The 13826-nt window shown below is 42.3% G+C and overlaps 1 protein-coding gene across 10 annotated transcripts in view; it reads right to left on the bottom strand.

The window, feature by feature from the left end:
* DOCK10 (dedicator of cytokinesis 10) overlaps nt 1-13826 on the bottom strand; it is a 161241-nt gene that overhangs the window by 109013 nt on the left and 38402 nt on the right. Inside the window, exon 1 of one of the 10 annotated variants that reach the window (XM_061453013.1) lies at nt 476-797. The exons of 8 other annotated variants lie outside the window; for them this stretch is intronic. In XM_061453013.1, the coding sequence (XP_061308997.1) occupies nt 476-586 (111 nt within the window). In that variant the 5' untranslated portion in view covers nt 587-797. Of the gene's footprint in view, nt 1-475; nt 798-13826 lie in introns of those variants that run through there. One more of the 10 variants, XM_061453016.1, reaches the window with a different exon arrangement.

The following is a 13826-nucleotide window of genomic DNA, read 5'->3' as shown; positions in this document are numbered from 1 at the left end:
CTTGCTCCGTTTGTTCATTCTGCACTGCAGAAGGACAGTGGCCTTCTCCTCCTCCTGGCTTTGAGAGGCATAAAGCGTCCATAGTAGGTTGTGAGACCTGAAATAGCAGAGAATAACTTTCTACTCCAGAAGCACCATTACGGATTTTCATGGAACTATCAAGCACATGTTGCCAGGCGCCAGAGAGACTACCACACAATGCTGCTACCAGTACGTGTCTGATCAATAACAAGATGCTATACAACAATTTCCCTAATGCACTTGAGCTCTGTGAACCCCTGAACTTTCTATGCTTCAGTCTCAGATTTCAGTAATCATTTTCCAATGTTCAGTACCTCATCACACAAATGGACGAAACTCAGCCAATCCTACGTATGCACCAAGGAATAAATCCTGCTCTCTCCTACACATAAGTCTAAAGAGTGTTTGACCTGTAATTTCTTAGCTGTTTTTTGAAGAAGGGGTGCATACTCACGCAGTTTAATTTGTGAGTTTCTCCTTGATTCACTCGCCTAATGGTCCTTTTCTTCTTCTGCAGTTTACTGGGCTCCCGTCTGAATCTCCCACGAAAGCTCATTGTATCCATAGGAATTCAAGCAGCAAACAATCTCTCTTTAAAAGCTGTACTCCTTTAACCTCTTTCCTTCAGCAGCTTCAGCATAAGAACTGGAAGCTGCATATACTGTTCAATGGGGAAGTATGTCTAAAACTTACATGCTGTACTCACAGTAACTGAGCAGAAAGAAGAAGAAAACCAGCAACAACTCATTCCTTCCTGTGAATAATATTCTGCTATTAAGGCGAGAGTGTCTCATTAAACCCCAGCCCCCCCCCCCCATGCAAATCAAAATAGGAAGTTGTATAAAAAAAAACCAACCACTTGCAACTGAACAGCTATCTTTGTCTCAAAATGCATTACATCCTTTCCTCCACACCACCTTCCCCGGTTCAAAAGCCGAACCAGCTGCACTCTTACTTCATCTGCATGTATGCGTCTGCAAACTGAAAAAAAGGCATTCACAGAACAACAACCTCCTACCAAGCCCTCAGTAGCAGACATCAGTCACAGAGTATGCAGCGACAGGTTCATGCTGCAGGGGTCCAGAATCATCTGTGTTTTTGGACCAAGGTAACAGTTCCGCTTTCAATGTGGCATGAAGCTTCCAAGAGGAAGCACCTTGCAAAATCCTAAATCTGCATACAGTTATAAAAAGGAAAAAACAGAGAAACGTGTATGCAAATATCCAAAATACTTTTTTTGGCTTGTAAAATCCTGGGTTTAGAAGTGCTTGCCTCCTGCCAACTAAGAAAAATCACTGCTTGCTTCAACCCTGCTCCCACCTGAAGCGAGAGTAAAGCTGCCAGACAGAGCCTGTTCCCCAGATGCCCCTGGCAGGGGCAGTCACAGCAGCACCCAGACAGGTTAGGAGACCCTCATTCAGTGCCTCAGAACCACAGAGGCAATGGAGCAGTGACATGAGCAATCAAACTATTCTTAATTAAGGTAGACACTCGCCCAACGCTGGCTGAAGGCTGGCAGGGCACAAAGGTCTTTTAGGACTGAACAAACCCCCTCAATGCCCACACATGTGCATTTACACACACAGCCCCTTTTCTTCTCCTTTTCTTCATCCTGCTGCAGCAGCAAAGCTGCATTCCCCAATGCACATAGTCTGTGTGGCATGCATTTCTTTTATTTACTTTTTTATTTATTTTTCCTCAATACCAGCATGCAAAACTGAAACAAATTGACTGTTTTTCTGCACTTTTTCTCCTTTTTTGGTCTGGATTTTGGAAACTGGACAATTAGCATCTTTTTTTTAATGAGATTTGCAACTTTACTCTGAGCGCCATTTTTTTCTTTTTCTTTCCAACAAACAAATCTGAGTTCTGTGAATCTTTTCACGCATTCTTCAGCATTAGTAACATTTGATCCAAAGTAAAAAACCTCTGCAGAATTTCCACAATTGTTCCACACGCCAGATTTCCATGCCAGGAGAGCAGTCACACCAAGCCCAGAATGCCTTACCTGAGCACTACAGAGAAACACATTGGTCTGATTAGCCTGCATTTGTCCTCCACAGTTAAAATATACTGCAACTTCAGGAATTAAAACCCAATCTCTATTATCTTTGTCATTTAGCTTTACCTTTGAGAAGATCACCTCCTTTAAACTGAGTGCTACCAGCCTGCTGCACAACTGCTCAAGATAGATTTCACTGTACTTCTACTTAGCAGTGAAAAGCACCTTTGTCTGGCCCTAGAAAAGACAACACAAACCCTTTGCCAAGGTATGCAGACATTTCAAGTGGCTACCAATATAGCACTGCAACATTAACCAAGCTGGAATCACCCTTGTTTTCTCTCAAACCACCATACTATCTATACTGAGTCCCAAGTGCCTCTCACATAACATAGTGAATGCAGCTGCCAAGACAAGAGGTCCTTGCCAGAAGTTAAATTTAATGCTCGATCAATCAGCTCTGCTGGCTTAACTTTAAGCAGATATCAGTTCTTTTGCCTATCAACTCTTTTCTGCAACTGTCACGCAGAACAAGCTGAGCTTCATCTTGCCTTTCCTCAGGAAGGCCTTCTCCCAGCTTCGTGCGTTCAGCAGTACTGAGGAGCCCTTCCAGAGCATCCTTTCCACCAAGATAAGGGTCACCACCATTTCCTGAAACTTTGATGAACTTGTGTTACTCCCAGATAATACAAAAGATGAAGTTAGGTTCATGTTTCCAGCTGGTCCTTATCCGATTTACTCTGCTGAGTATCTTTCGTCCAAAGGTTTTTCATTCCTAATATTATTAAACCTAATTTATTTTCATATCTTTGAAAGCCAGTTTTTCAGACTTGACGTTAAAGGCACTGAGCATATTTTCTCAACAGCAAGGCATTGTTGAACCAATGAAATTACAAATAAGTTACAGCATTCACACAGATACAATCAGAATCGACAGCAAACAACTGCAAATAAAGATTCCACTTTCTTAGATCTGTTTTGAATGCAAACGCCTCTACAGTTGTAATGGGGAATAACATCTGCAGTCAAATGGGTAATAATGCTTTGTCCTGTAGCAGAAGTTCAAAGCAAACTTCATTAGCATCATTAGATTTTACAGTGTGACTGCAAAAGATTTCCTAACTTATCCTCAAAGACTTCTTTATCTCTTCAATTAAAGATATCAGGAACTTTAAGACCATCATAAAATTGGTTATGTTAACATGAATAAAGCTCCTGTGCTGCTTTTAAATTCAGAACTATTACGTATAAGAAGAGTTATCCCAAGAAAACAGGTATTGGGTCATTGGAAATCTGCAAGCCTTGGTTTATGTTTGTGAACTGCTGTACTTGATTCATACAGTCAAAATAGGGAAGTCAAAGCACTTAATAAAAAAATGTGCACTTCTGAAATGAAAGACAATCCTCTCGTAACAACACTTGCTTCATTTATGAATTAAGACCACTGTGATGACACTGACACCACCATTCAGGGGGTTTCCACAGCATAGACCAGTACTGAGAAATTTGGTTGACAAGATTAACACTTCACAACTTGGCAGAGTGCAGATCACATACCTCCCCACCTCCCTTGAATGGCTTGTGGCATTTCCAGCATGTCAACAAGCAATAACACCACTGAAGAAAAACCAAAGGATGCCAGCCATGCCCAACAGCAAGCCCTTGGAGCTGAAACAGAAACAATTCTGCACTTTGCAACCATGACATTAGCAGCTACCAACTCAGGTACCAGCGAGAAGAAAAAATATGGTACCTGGAAGAGGGTCATAAAGGGCTCCCCATCTTTAAAAACCAAACCAAACCAAACCAAACCAAACCAGAAAACAAACCCAACCAAAACAAAACAATTTTTATACGTAAACAACCACCAAACAATAAATGTAGCTTTCAAGCCTTCTCTGTCCCATATTACAGATGTAGGGTGCAGAAGTCACAAAACTTGGAGCCCTGGTTGGTTTACTCAACAACTGAGGCCAATAATGAAGAGATTAACGCATTTTATATCCCATAACATGCAGGCAGTGCCAGCAGACATGTTATATTAATGCATACTGATGCTGCTTTTCTCATAGTCCTCACCTGGTCTTCAATTTCAATCCCCCAGCAAGACCACCATTGCTGTCTGTCACCCCCTGACCAGCGCACCAAGGCAACGCTGCCAGAAGTCAGTTATGCATTTGAAAAAAAGCAAGCTGTATCAGAAGTGATGCTTTCTGTGGTCAGACTGCTTTCTGGGAAATTGATTGTAGCAAGCAGCAACACATTGCAAGTGTTTTCAGATATGATTGCCAAAAATCTACTAATGGGACTGTGAGACTAAAACTTGAGGTGACAATGACTGGATGCCACACGTTCATCTTATCTGAATCTTCCAGTCATCAGGAATAGCATATGCTCTGTAGTGCTTTGTGTATGCATGGAAAATCTGCACTTCCGAAAAGCTTCATGTTGGACAAGTAAAGGAGATTACTATACTAGTACCAGAAACAGATTATTTTTATTAGCACCTACTAAAGAAGAAGGAAAGCCCTTGTGACCTTCATCCCAATCCCTTTGTCAAAGGCCGAACAATCTCAACCTGTCCCCCCACAAAAAAAACAAACAACAAACCAAAACAAGAAGAGAGTGAAATGCTTTGTATGCATCCATGCTTCAAAAATGTCCCTAAAAATAAAAGGAAAAATATATAACCAAAACAATTTAAATAGGTAAAACAATTCAGTTCATAGGCAGTAGAAACTACATCCGAAGCAACCCTTCGCAAAGCCAATCTGGTATTGAACCAACTGGAAGCAAATGACGCTGGTTTTTGAGAAATACGACTCCACCTATGGTCTAACAACTTAAGCTGAAACATCAACCTTCACATACAAACACTCCATAAAGTCATTAGAGCAGCTGATGCTTGCGTTTTGCTGACACATCCATACAGCTAGCTCCAGCCAGTCAAAGGGTTGGGAATCCATCATGGTTAAAAGAACACCAACACGCACGGTGGCGGAACAGTGTCCCTGCACAAATACCCATGAAAAGAAACCACTTACATTTGTTTGAGCTCTGCTAACAGATCTTTCCAGACTGATGTCAGTGACTCCACCTATTGTCAATCCATTTCTTCTCTTCCTAGCCTGACTGCGCCAGTACCAACGATTCCTTCCTCTGTGCCTCCATACATGCCCCAGATAGGAGTGTGCTTCTGCAGAACAAATCTGTGGGAGGCTGTTGTATTTCTTCATCCTGTGTGAAAGGCTAAAAAACACCCCCTAGCTGAACTGGTGGTGTCAGGAGCTGTCCACAGGCTGTACCTGCCAGTCTCTGTGCACTGCCAGAACCATTTGTCTATGGCTGGAAATTTCCCAGGGGGGTGTGAGGACAATGAGGAGAAGGCCTCCAGGAGGGCACTTTGGCAGCTTCCAGCCTGATCTCATACACAGCAGTCAAGTGCCCTGATAGCACATGTAATTCATCACCTCAAAATGGCCTTGTAATCACATACAAGAGCTTGCCAATAATAATGTTCATGCTCTAAAAGCCACTTACTACCCCTCTTCTGATTTTACAGCTCCAGAAACCCTCTCCCACAGCCTGGGAACACAGCCCTACATGCACACACAAGTTGCCACTCTCTCCTTGCCACTGAAATGTTCTTAATGGCTAACCCCACAAGAAGAGACACAACAGCAGCATCATTCCAGCAGCTTTCCAGTGTGGAAACCCACCTTACACTCCCTTGCCACTAGACCGAGAAGGGCCTTGGAAAACCTGATGATGCAACCACAAAGGCCTCCTGCTACAGCCATGAAGTATCAGTTAACAGAAAACCATTATCACAGCTCTCATGCTGGCAGCCATTCCTTATCTACTTGGTCACCCTCTGGGGAGAGCAGCCACTGGGAGCATGAAGAGAGGGGGTACTGGTACTGTGCCGTGGCGCTACCAGCTGGTCCTCTTTGCAAGGGTGTGGGTCCCCCTTGCATGGCAGAGATGTAGACTCACAAAGAGCTCAACTGAGCTCAGTCATCATGGGCTTTTGTTCTAGGTGTCTACACAGACAGGTTGGCAAATAGAATGCAGCAATCAGGTTGGAACAATAAGGAAGAATAAACTTTCCATTAGAAATAGTGTCCTGCTGATTTGCACAAAAGCAAAATATGCAATTAGTTTCTCCTTTACTCTGATCCACTGGGAAATCTCAAACAAATATTATCCTTTTTGTTTTCATCTATTTGGACTAGAATCAGCCCTTGATAACAAAACACATAGTGATGAATGGCCGCAAAAGGTGCCTAAATAATTTAATCACCTAAATTTACCATCTCCAGACATGCTGATGCTGCTGTGATTTTAGCTTCCGCTACATGCTTTTCTGATTGTCATTCTAATACTTGCTATTCATTTCTATGCTATGCTGCAGACATGATTTTTCTTTTTCTTTATGAAGAAAAGCTCAGATCAGACAACATCTGATTTATAAAGAAAATCCACATTTTCACTCCATTTTGCAGCTCGAATAATTGAAGCAAAAGGAGGTCAGGCAACTCATTCATTTAGTCAAGGTCACAATCAACATCTAAAATGCCATTATATTGATATAAAATACCCTGGGACCCTCTTTGTGTTTTCTAAGCACTAAGATACACTCCCTCCATATGTGTGCAAGCTGAATGTACAACCATTATGGTGTTTAATATCCTACACTTGTAACATTCATTTATTGTCGTAAATCCCTGTATACTCTCTTCTAGCACTTGTGGATATCTTAATCAATTAAGAAAGCATTTGTATATAATAATTCATCATCTGGATCCTATAACTGAAAGCTAAATAATGGCATTTTGGAAGACAAAAAGCACAAATTCTAGAAGCAGATAAGCAAAATCATTTTCTTATTTTAGCAAGAGTGAAAATATAAAACTCTATAAGTCACATTTACATTAATTAGGTTTGGTATGTGGAAAAGAGAAAAAGTAACTTGCATTCTTTTGACACTAAATTCCAGTTCATGGTCATACTGGGTAGGATGAAAGTTCATTTAAGCCAGATGTCTGCACCTGTGAGAATCTACAGATGCTTAAGTGAAAGTACAGAAATCAGCAGGTATAATAGCATTTCTCTTGAATACTCTTCCAATTTCTACTTTCTCAAGTTTCCAGCCTGAGGTGGCACCTGCGCATTTACCAGTAGTCAATGACTTTTATCTCATGAAGTTTTCCGGTCACTCTTTAAACCTACAGAGACACTGCAGATGTTGAACATTCTTTGGCAAGGAAATCCAGTTTTAATATTCATTCTGTGATTTCTTTTTTCTCCAAGCTTGTCCCCCCCGGCCCCGTCTTAGTTTTATTTGATGATCCCTCCTTCTCTTGTTGAGAGAAGAAACGGCAAGCAAAGTCTACACACCTCTGACTATTCTTGATTTTTATAAATTGCATTGTATCCCCTCATAGTTATTTTTTCAGGCCAATCCAGGTACAGTCTTTGTCTATACATGTAGACTACTGACATGCAGTCACTTTGCTGATCTTCTTCACTCTCTGTGATTTTCCAGTTCCAGCAAGTCTGGCTTGAATTGTACATGGTATTAAAGCCCTCCCAAGAAGCTGCTATGAAGACTCTGCTATCCAAGGACAGATCAAAAGGCAAAATTTATGATTCCTCAGTGAGCTGGAAAGCAGGATCAAAACTATGTCCTTCTTAACACAGTAAAGCTGCCCTACGCTTACAGGTCCCAGAGCCTGTGCAAGACAGAGAGCTGAATCATAGTAATTCCTCTTCATTTACCTTCTCCAGATGATTTTCTCTGATGGGATGAGAGCCCTGACCTCCTGTTCTTCCCTACTCCCACATCTTGCTCTTTGTATCCAACATGCAAAGACAAGCCCTCGCACCTTCACTCCTGCCTTATCATCAAACTTAAAGTGGTCATTAATAATTAATTCTGCACCAAGATGTTTATTTTTCACTTTTAATCTGGAAATTCTGGGGGGCTTTTGATATTTTAGAAATTCTGGAAAGTCCAGAAAATTCCTTCTTACTGCAAAAATAGCTGGAACATCCTTACTCTTATTTTTATTAAGCACCACTTAAGCTGAAAACAAAAGAATTGGTTAGGAAATCTGACGCTAAGAGGTTAACTTCTGATTTCCTACAAATACACACTACAGCCAGGCATAAACAAGCGCCAGAAAAGGATGTGGACTGGAAATGAAACGGAGTTCACTGCAGCTCCTCCTCACTCAACTCCTTGCTCTGCCTGAAACGCTGCAGACACCATCTGACTCAAGGAGCAAATCCTTTTGCGAAGATCCTGCCAAGAGATACAGTTGCCTCTTGAATGTTTTTTACAAAAAGCACTGTTTAGCCACCAATTCAGATTCTTTTTGCAGGCTTATGTAACTTAAAATTGCCTTTGATTCCGCTAAGAATGGAAAATTGGCAAGGACTTTGCATGTACAAAAGCTTTTGGCAGCTTAAATATACTGTGTAAAGAACCTTCTCAGTGGGAGCTGGTACAAACTTTTATGTCAACTCATCTCTCAAACATTTCATTTGGGCAGGTCCTTTTTGGTGCGTTCTTCAAGAACTGGGTTTTTTATATAGTGGAAACATTTTAGAGTTACATTTTATTAACTGATATTTATAGCTTCATTTAGATTTGGAGAAGTAAGGCAAAAACACTGCTACAATTCCAGGATTCACTTTTTTTACATAAAACCAGAATTAAGCAAATCAGTGTTAGTAAAGATTTCTATTATTTCCAAATAGTTCTTCAGTTTAAACTGTGTTAATGAGTTTTCTCTATACCTCCATATGTTCTGCTAAAATACTTTGTATTTACACAAGTGTCTAAGGAATGAGCATGCTGTCTGTCAGGGCTGCCTGGTCAGAGGGTTTCTGAACAGAAGTAGGTGACAGATGCACAAATACTCCCATCATGAGTCTTTCCCCAGCGGATGTCTTTGCTATGTTGTCAGCACAAAAAAAATCACATGCCACATGGGGGCAAAGAATCAGATGCACCACAAACAACAAAATGTATCATGTATCTTAAATATTGGGAAACGTATTCATTAAAAGTCTGCATAGAAACAGTAAATGTTTCCTCCTGGATATACCAGATTCCAGGTTTGGATTACTTTCCCTGTATCTTCCACACATCTGCTGCTCTGTTCATTGTGTTCATTGTGATGTGTTCTGGAGCACACGTCTAACACCTGGGAGCAGAGAGGCAATAAGGGACTTGGCTTCTTTTGTAATAGGACAGTTAAAAGTTAAAAGGAGAACCCAACTACAAGGTTTTAAGGCCAAAGAAACTAGACGTTCCTGGCAACAAGCAAGCTTTTAGATAACTGCTTAGATCACTGTACCTCCTAAAGGGCTGTGCCTTTGTTTAAACCCAAAGAGCCAGAGGAACTCAAGCACTGCAGAAGCCAAAATAAGAGTCACATCCTGAATAAGGAAATTCAGGCACAAGCGCCACCTGGCAGGTGGAGAGACAAAACAGACAGCTGGATGGTCTGCGCTGGGTTGTTTCTTCTGAGGAGCTCTAGGGAGATGCTAGAAAAGGCTCCCCAAGCACATAGAGAAGGATTAAAGACAGGGAAAGAGCTAAGGCACTGAAAAGAAGAAAGTGCAGATCAGCTGCGTGAATACTTTTTATTCTTTACCTTCAAGCCACAAGTATCAAAAAGCAAGAAAAAACAGGCCCGATTCCAAGCTCTGTTTCTCCAGAAAACTTGTTCTCCTCTGTAATCCCATTAAGATCAGATCTCCTACAGAGATAGCTGCAATGCATGTTTGCACATAATTTACTACAGAAGAAACATCTCAAAACCGACAGTGGAGCATCTGGTTCCAGGGCTCTACATTTCAGTAATTAATATCTTCACTGTTAAGGCTTACCCTTTGAAAGAGCTAATTTTAGCACATAAGTCACAACCTGTGGAAAACATCGAGGTTACACCAAACCCCTACTGAAATGCCAAAGAAAGTTATGAGTTACTGGTGACATGATGCTCAACATCCTAGTTTCATAACTAACCACTGATTGATCCAGCAAGGCTACACATTTTCCACTCTAGCATCATTATTTGTGTGCAAGCAGCACAGCATTATGCTCCCGATCTGTTTTTCTGCATTGAGTTAAAATCTTATTTTGTTGGATTTGCACATAGAATCATAGACTAGTTAGGGTGGGAAAGACCTTAAGATCATCAAGTTCCAACCCCCCTGCCATGGGCAGGGACACCTCACACTAAACCATCTCACCCAAGGCTCTGTCCAACCTGGTCTTGAACACTGCCAGGGATGGAGTATTCACAACTTTCCTGGGCAACCTGTTCCAGTGCCTCACCACCCTACATGGTAAACAACTTCTACATTATATCTAACCCAAACTTCCCTTAAGTTTGAGCCCATTACCCCTTGTCCTGTCACTACAGTCCCTAATGAAGAGTCCCTCCCCAGCATCCCTATAGGCCCCCTTCAGATACTGGAAGGCTGCTATGAGGTCTCCACGCAGCCTTCTCTTCTCCAGGCTGAACAGCCCCAACTTCCTCAGCCTGTCTTCATACAGGAGGTGCTCCAGTCCCCTGATCATCCTCGTGGCCCTCCTCTGGACTTGTTCCAACAGTTCCATGTCCTTTTTATGTTGAGGACACCAGAACTGCACACAATACTCCAGGTGAGGTCTCACAAGAGCAGAGTAGAGGGGCAGGATCACCTCCTTCGACTGGTGCTGTCCCTCCTGGCACTGCCCCCTGTGAGTCCCTGCTCACATGAGCTGAGCTGCCAGCTCCTGGGCAAAGTCTTGTGAGGGACTGAGGCTCCCTCAGTGGATCATGCTGCTCAGGACTGAGGCTCCTGGACACGGGGTTTCCCCTCACTCTGGGGGTGAAGGCTCCTCTCTGGAGCTGCTCACCTTGGCATATAACTAAGAACTGAACCTCACCATCTCATCATCGAGCAAGTATCAATACTAATGAAAAGAAAATGAGCACAGCAGTTGACAGATGAGAAGTGAGGGAAAACAAACACCAAAGGCATAAAGTGTTCAATTGGCTCCATACACTGTATTCAGAGTGACCCCTGAGGCAGAAAGAAATCTGACAAACATTACAATGACTATTTTTCAATGAAAACCACACAAACAGAATCTATTATGCTTTAAGCTAACCACAAATTTGCAATAATTATTAACAGACTGCAATTGCAGAAGTACGACATTGCACACAAATTCCTCCTGTTTAGACAGAACATAACATTTTGTTCTGAAGAGGCACCAAACTGGATGAAAAAACTACTTTTTTAATATATACAGAGCTCCCCAAGTCTAAAATAAGAGTCCTAGCATAACTGAAATAATTGAGTCCCAGAACAATGAAGGAATCAGTTTGTTTTAGACTGGAAATGTGTCCACATACAGCTACTACACCTCAGCTTAGGAGATCATAGTCCACAGTCTGATTCAGCCTCAGCTAAACTGGTTTGGAATAGCGCCCTGAGATGATGTCAGACCCTTGCCACCAAAAACATCCTAGAGTATTCATGTGACATGCTTTTTGGTGCTGAATCCTAATTGTTTCTCCCCTGTGTTATTCTTCACTCCAATCACTAATTCAGTCTGGAAGCCTTAACTATTCAAGGAACTGATTCAAAAGCTAAAAGACTGTTCCTGTATTTTCTAGACACTCTATCTTCCTCCATTTTCCTTACCTTCAAACACTCTGAAGACATTGTGCCTGTTTCCGTATTCCTGAAACAGCAGTACTGAAGTGAACAAGAGTTCAGTTACTTGAGTACTTCGGCAGAGAAGTCATTTCTTGCTTCCCTCACAAAAGCAGAGCTGCCAGTTGGTACTAGATGACAGGACCAAATATGCTGAAATGCTGCTTAGCCTTAAAAATGAAATCATGTGTTTTGCCTTTACAAAACCCTTCTTTGGTTAAGGGAACATCTAAACCATTCACCTGCATTTCTCCAGTTCCTCTTATGCCCCAGGAGGCATTGCAAGTTGGAACTCATCTGTATTCACCCATACATTGGTGGCAGTCATCTAATAGTCATGAAGTGGTGATGCCTGTCCTAAAAACCCCTGTGTGATTCAGAAACTGTAATCTAGAAGTCAGAACCTCTTGAGAGTTTCTAGAAATCAGGTGGCAGCCCCCCTAGGATGCACAGAAGAAGATTAAGATCACCAATGCTAACCACACTAGGTTTTAAAGTACGCAGTAATCACACTTCAGTTTACACTGTGAGTAGATGTACTCACAGTATCTACCCCTTGATTTATCCTTCTGCTGCAGATGATGGTAGAATGGTTCGGTAGCTGCTATTAAGTGAAATGACTCCTGTTGCACTGTGCCATGTTACCATGCTTTGCTGGCCAGAGGTGGCTGGGGAAGCTACGGAGCAACAAAGACTTTAAAAACAAATGATTCTGATTAATGAAAGGGTAGGAAGCATGGAGATAACGGCTCAGAGATATATTTCTTCATCTCTTGTGTGCAATGAAACTTTGCATATGGCTTTTGTCTGAAATGTGCTGAACTAGAATTCTGATTTAAACTGGGGCCGAGACCAAATGCATAAAGATTACTGGTCTGAAGAAGAAACTTCATGGAAGTGAGAAATATCAGGAACAGTTCTGTCATGCTCCATTCAGATTTACAATCCACCCAGGAGATGAGTGGAGTGCATTTATCCTCAAGTCAAAGCAGAAGATGGTTATCCACTCTGGGTAGGAAAGGGTGGAAAAAGAGCAAAGGAGAAGCGATTAACAGCAGTAGGAAGAGATACAATCACTGTGAACCAAAACCAAAGCTTTTGATAAGAACAAAGAGAGATGAAAAAGAAGTATCAGAATATTTTGATGTGTCAACATAGAGCAGTGGTGACTTGCCTTCAAAAACCAGATCTCACCCAAGTTTAGCAGCAGTGTGCCTAATTCATTTCAGATGAGACAAAATGGCATTTTCCACTTGGCTTCTCTTTCTCATCACTGAACTCTTCCCCTCTTACACACTGTCTTTGCCTCGACAGCTCTCCCTCCCCCCTCTTTGCCTCTCCCAGCAGCTTTTACTTTGGCAGTACTTTCAGCTGGCTGGTGTTCTCCGAGGGCCCCAGTTTCTTTATCACTCCCTTCCTCATTCGGTGTAGCTCTTACAGGGCACAGCTGTTTCCATGTTAAATCAATATCCCCCTGTTTGCAGCCAAAGGCCTGAAGTGGACACTGGACTCAGCTATATGCATTTAAATCCAGATCAGCTCTACTCGGAGGATTCTGTATCAATAACAGCACAAAAAAATAGAGCCCAGCCTGGCTCTCAGTGCTGCAGTTAATGGTGAGTTAATGCCAGTGATGGCAAGGGCTGAGGACTGGCAGTAATATTGTTTTCTGAAGGCATTAGTTTAATTTACTGTTCCTTTGTACGCTTCTTGAACCAGCTGCAACTCACCATACTTGGCAGAAGGGAACCAGTCTACCACAGCCTGGGCCAAAGATGGTCACATATTGCTGCTGCTCACCCTCCCAGCCCAAGGCTCTCCAGCTGTGCAGCAGAGGTCAGTGATCCAGCTGTGAATGCCCACAAGCACACAGTCATTGGTAATGCAGTGCAAGCACGTGAGACATGCTCAGGGTGCATATGAAGCATCCTTCTGGCTCATACTGCCTGCACTGCCCCAGCCCTGAAAGCCAACCGTATGCTGGGCTGCATCAAAAGGAGCATGACCAGCAGGTTGAGGAAGGTGATTCTCCCCCTCTGCTCCACTCTCATGAGTTGCCACTTACAGTCCTGCATCC

This window comes from Pezoporus flaviventris, unplaced genomic scaffold, assembly GCF_033815535.1.
Source record: "Pezoporus flaviventris isolate CSIRO_AGI_PZ_B2104156 unplaced genomic scaffold, CSIRO_AGI_Pfla_v1 ptg000013l, whole genome shotgun sequence".
Taxonomy (NCBI): Eukaryota; Metazoa; Chordata; class Aves; order Psittaciformes; family Psittacidae; genus Pezoporus; species Pezoporus flaviventris.
This window is presented reverse-complemented; position numbering and strand designations above follow the sequence as displayed.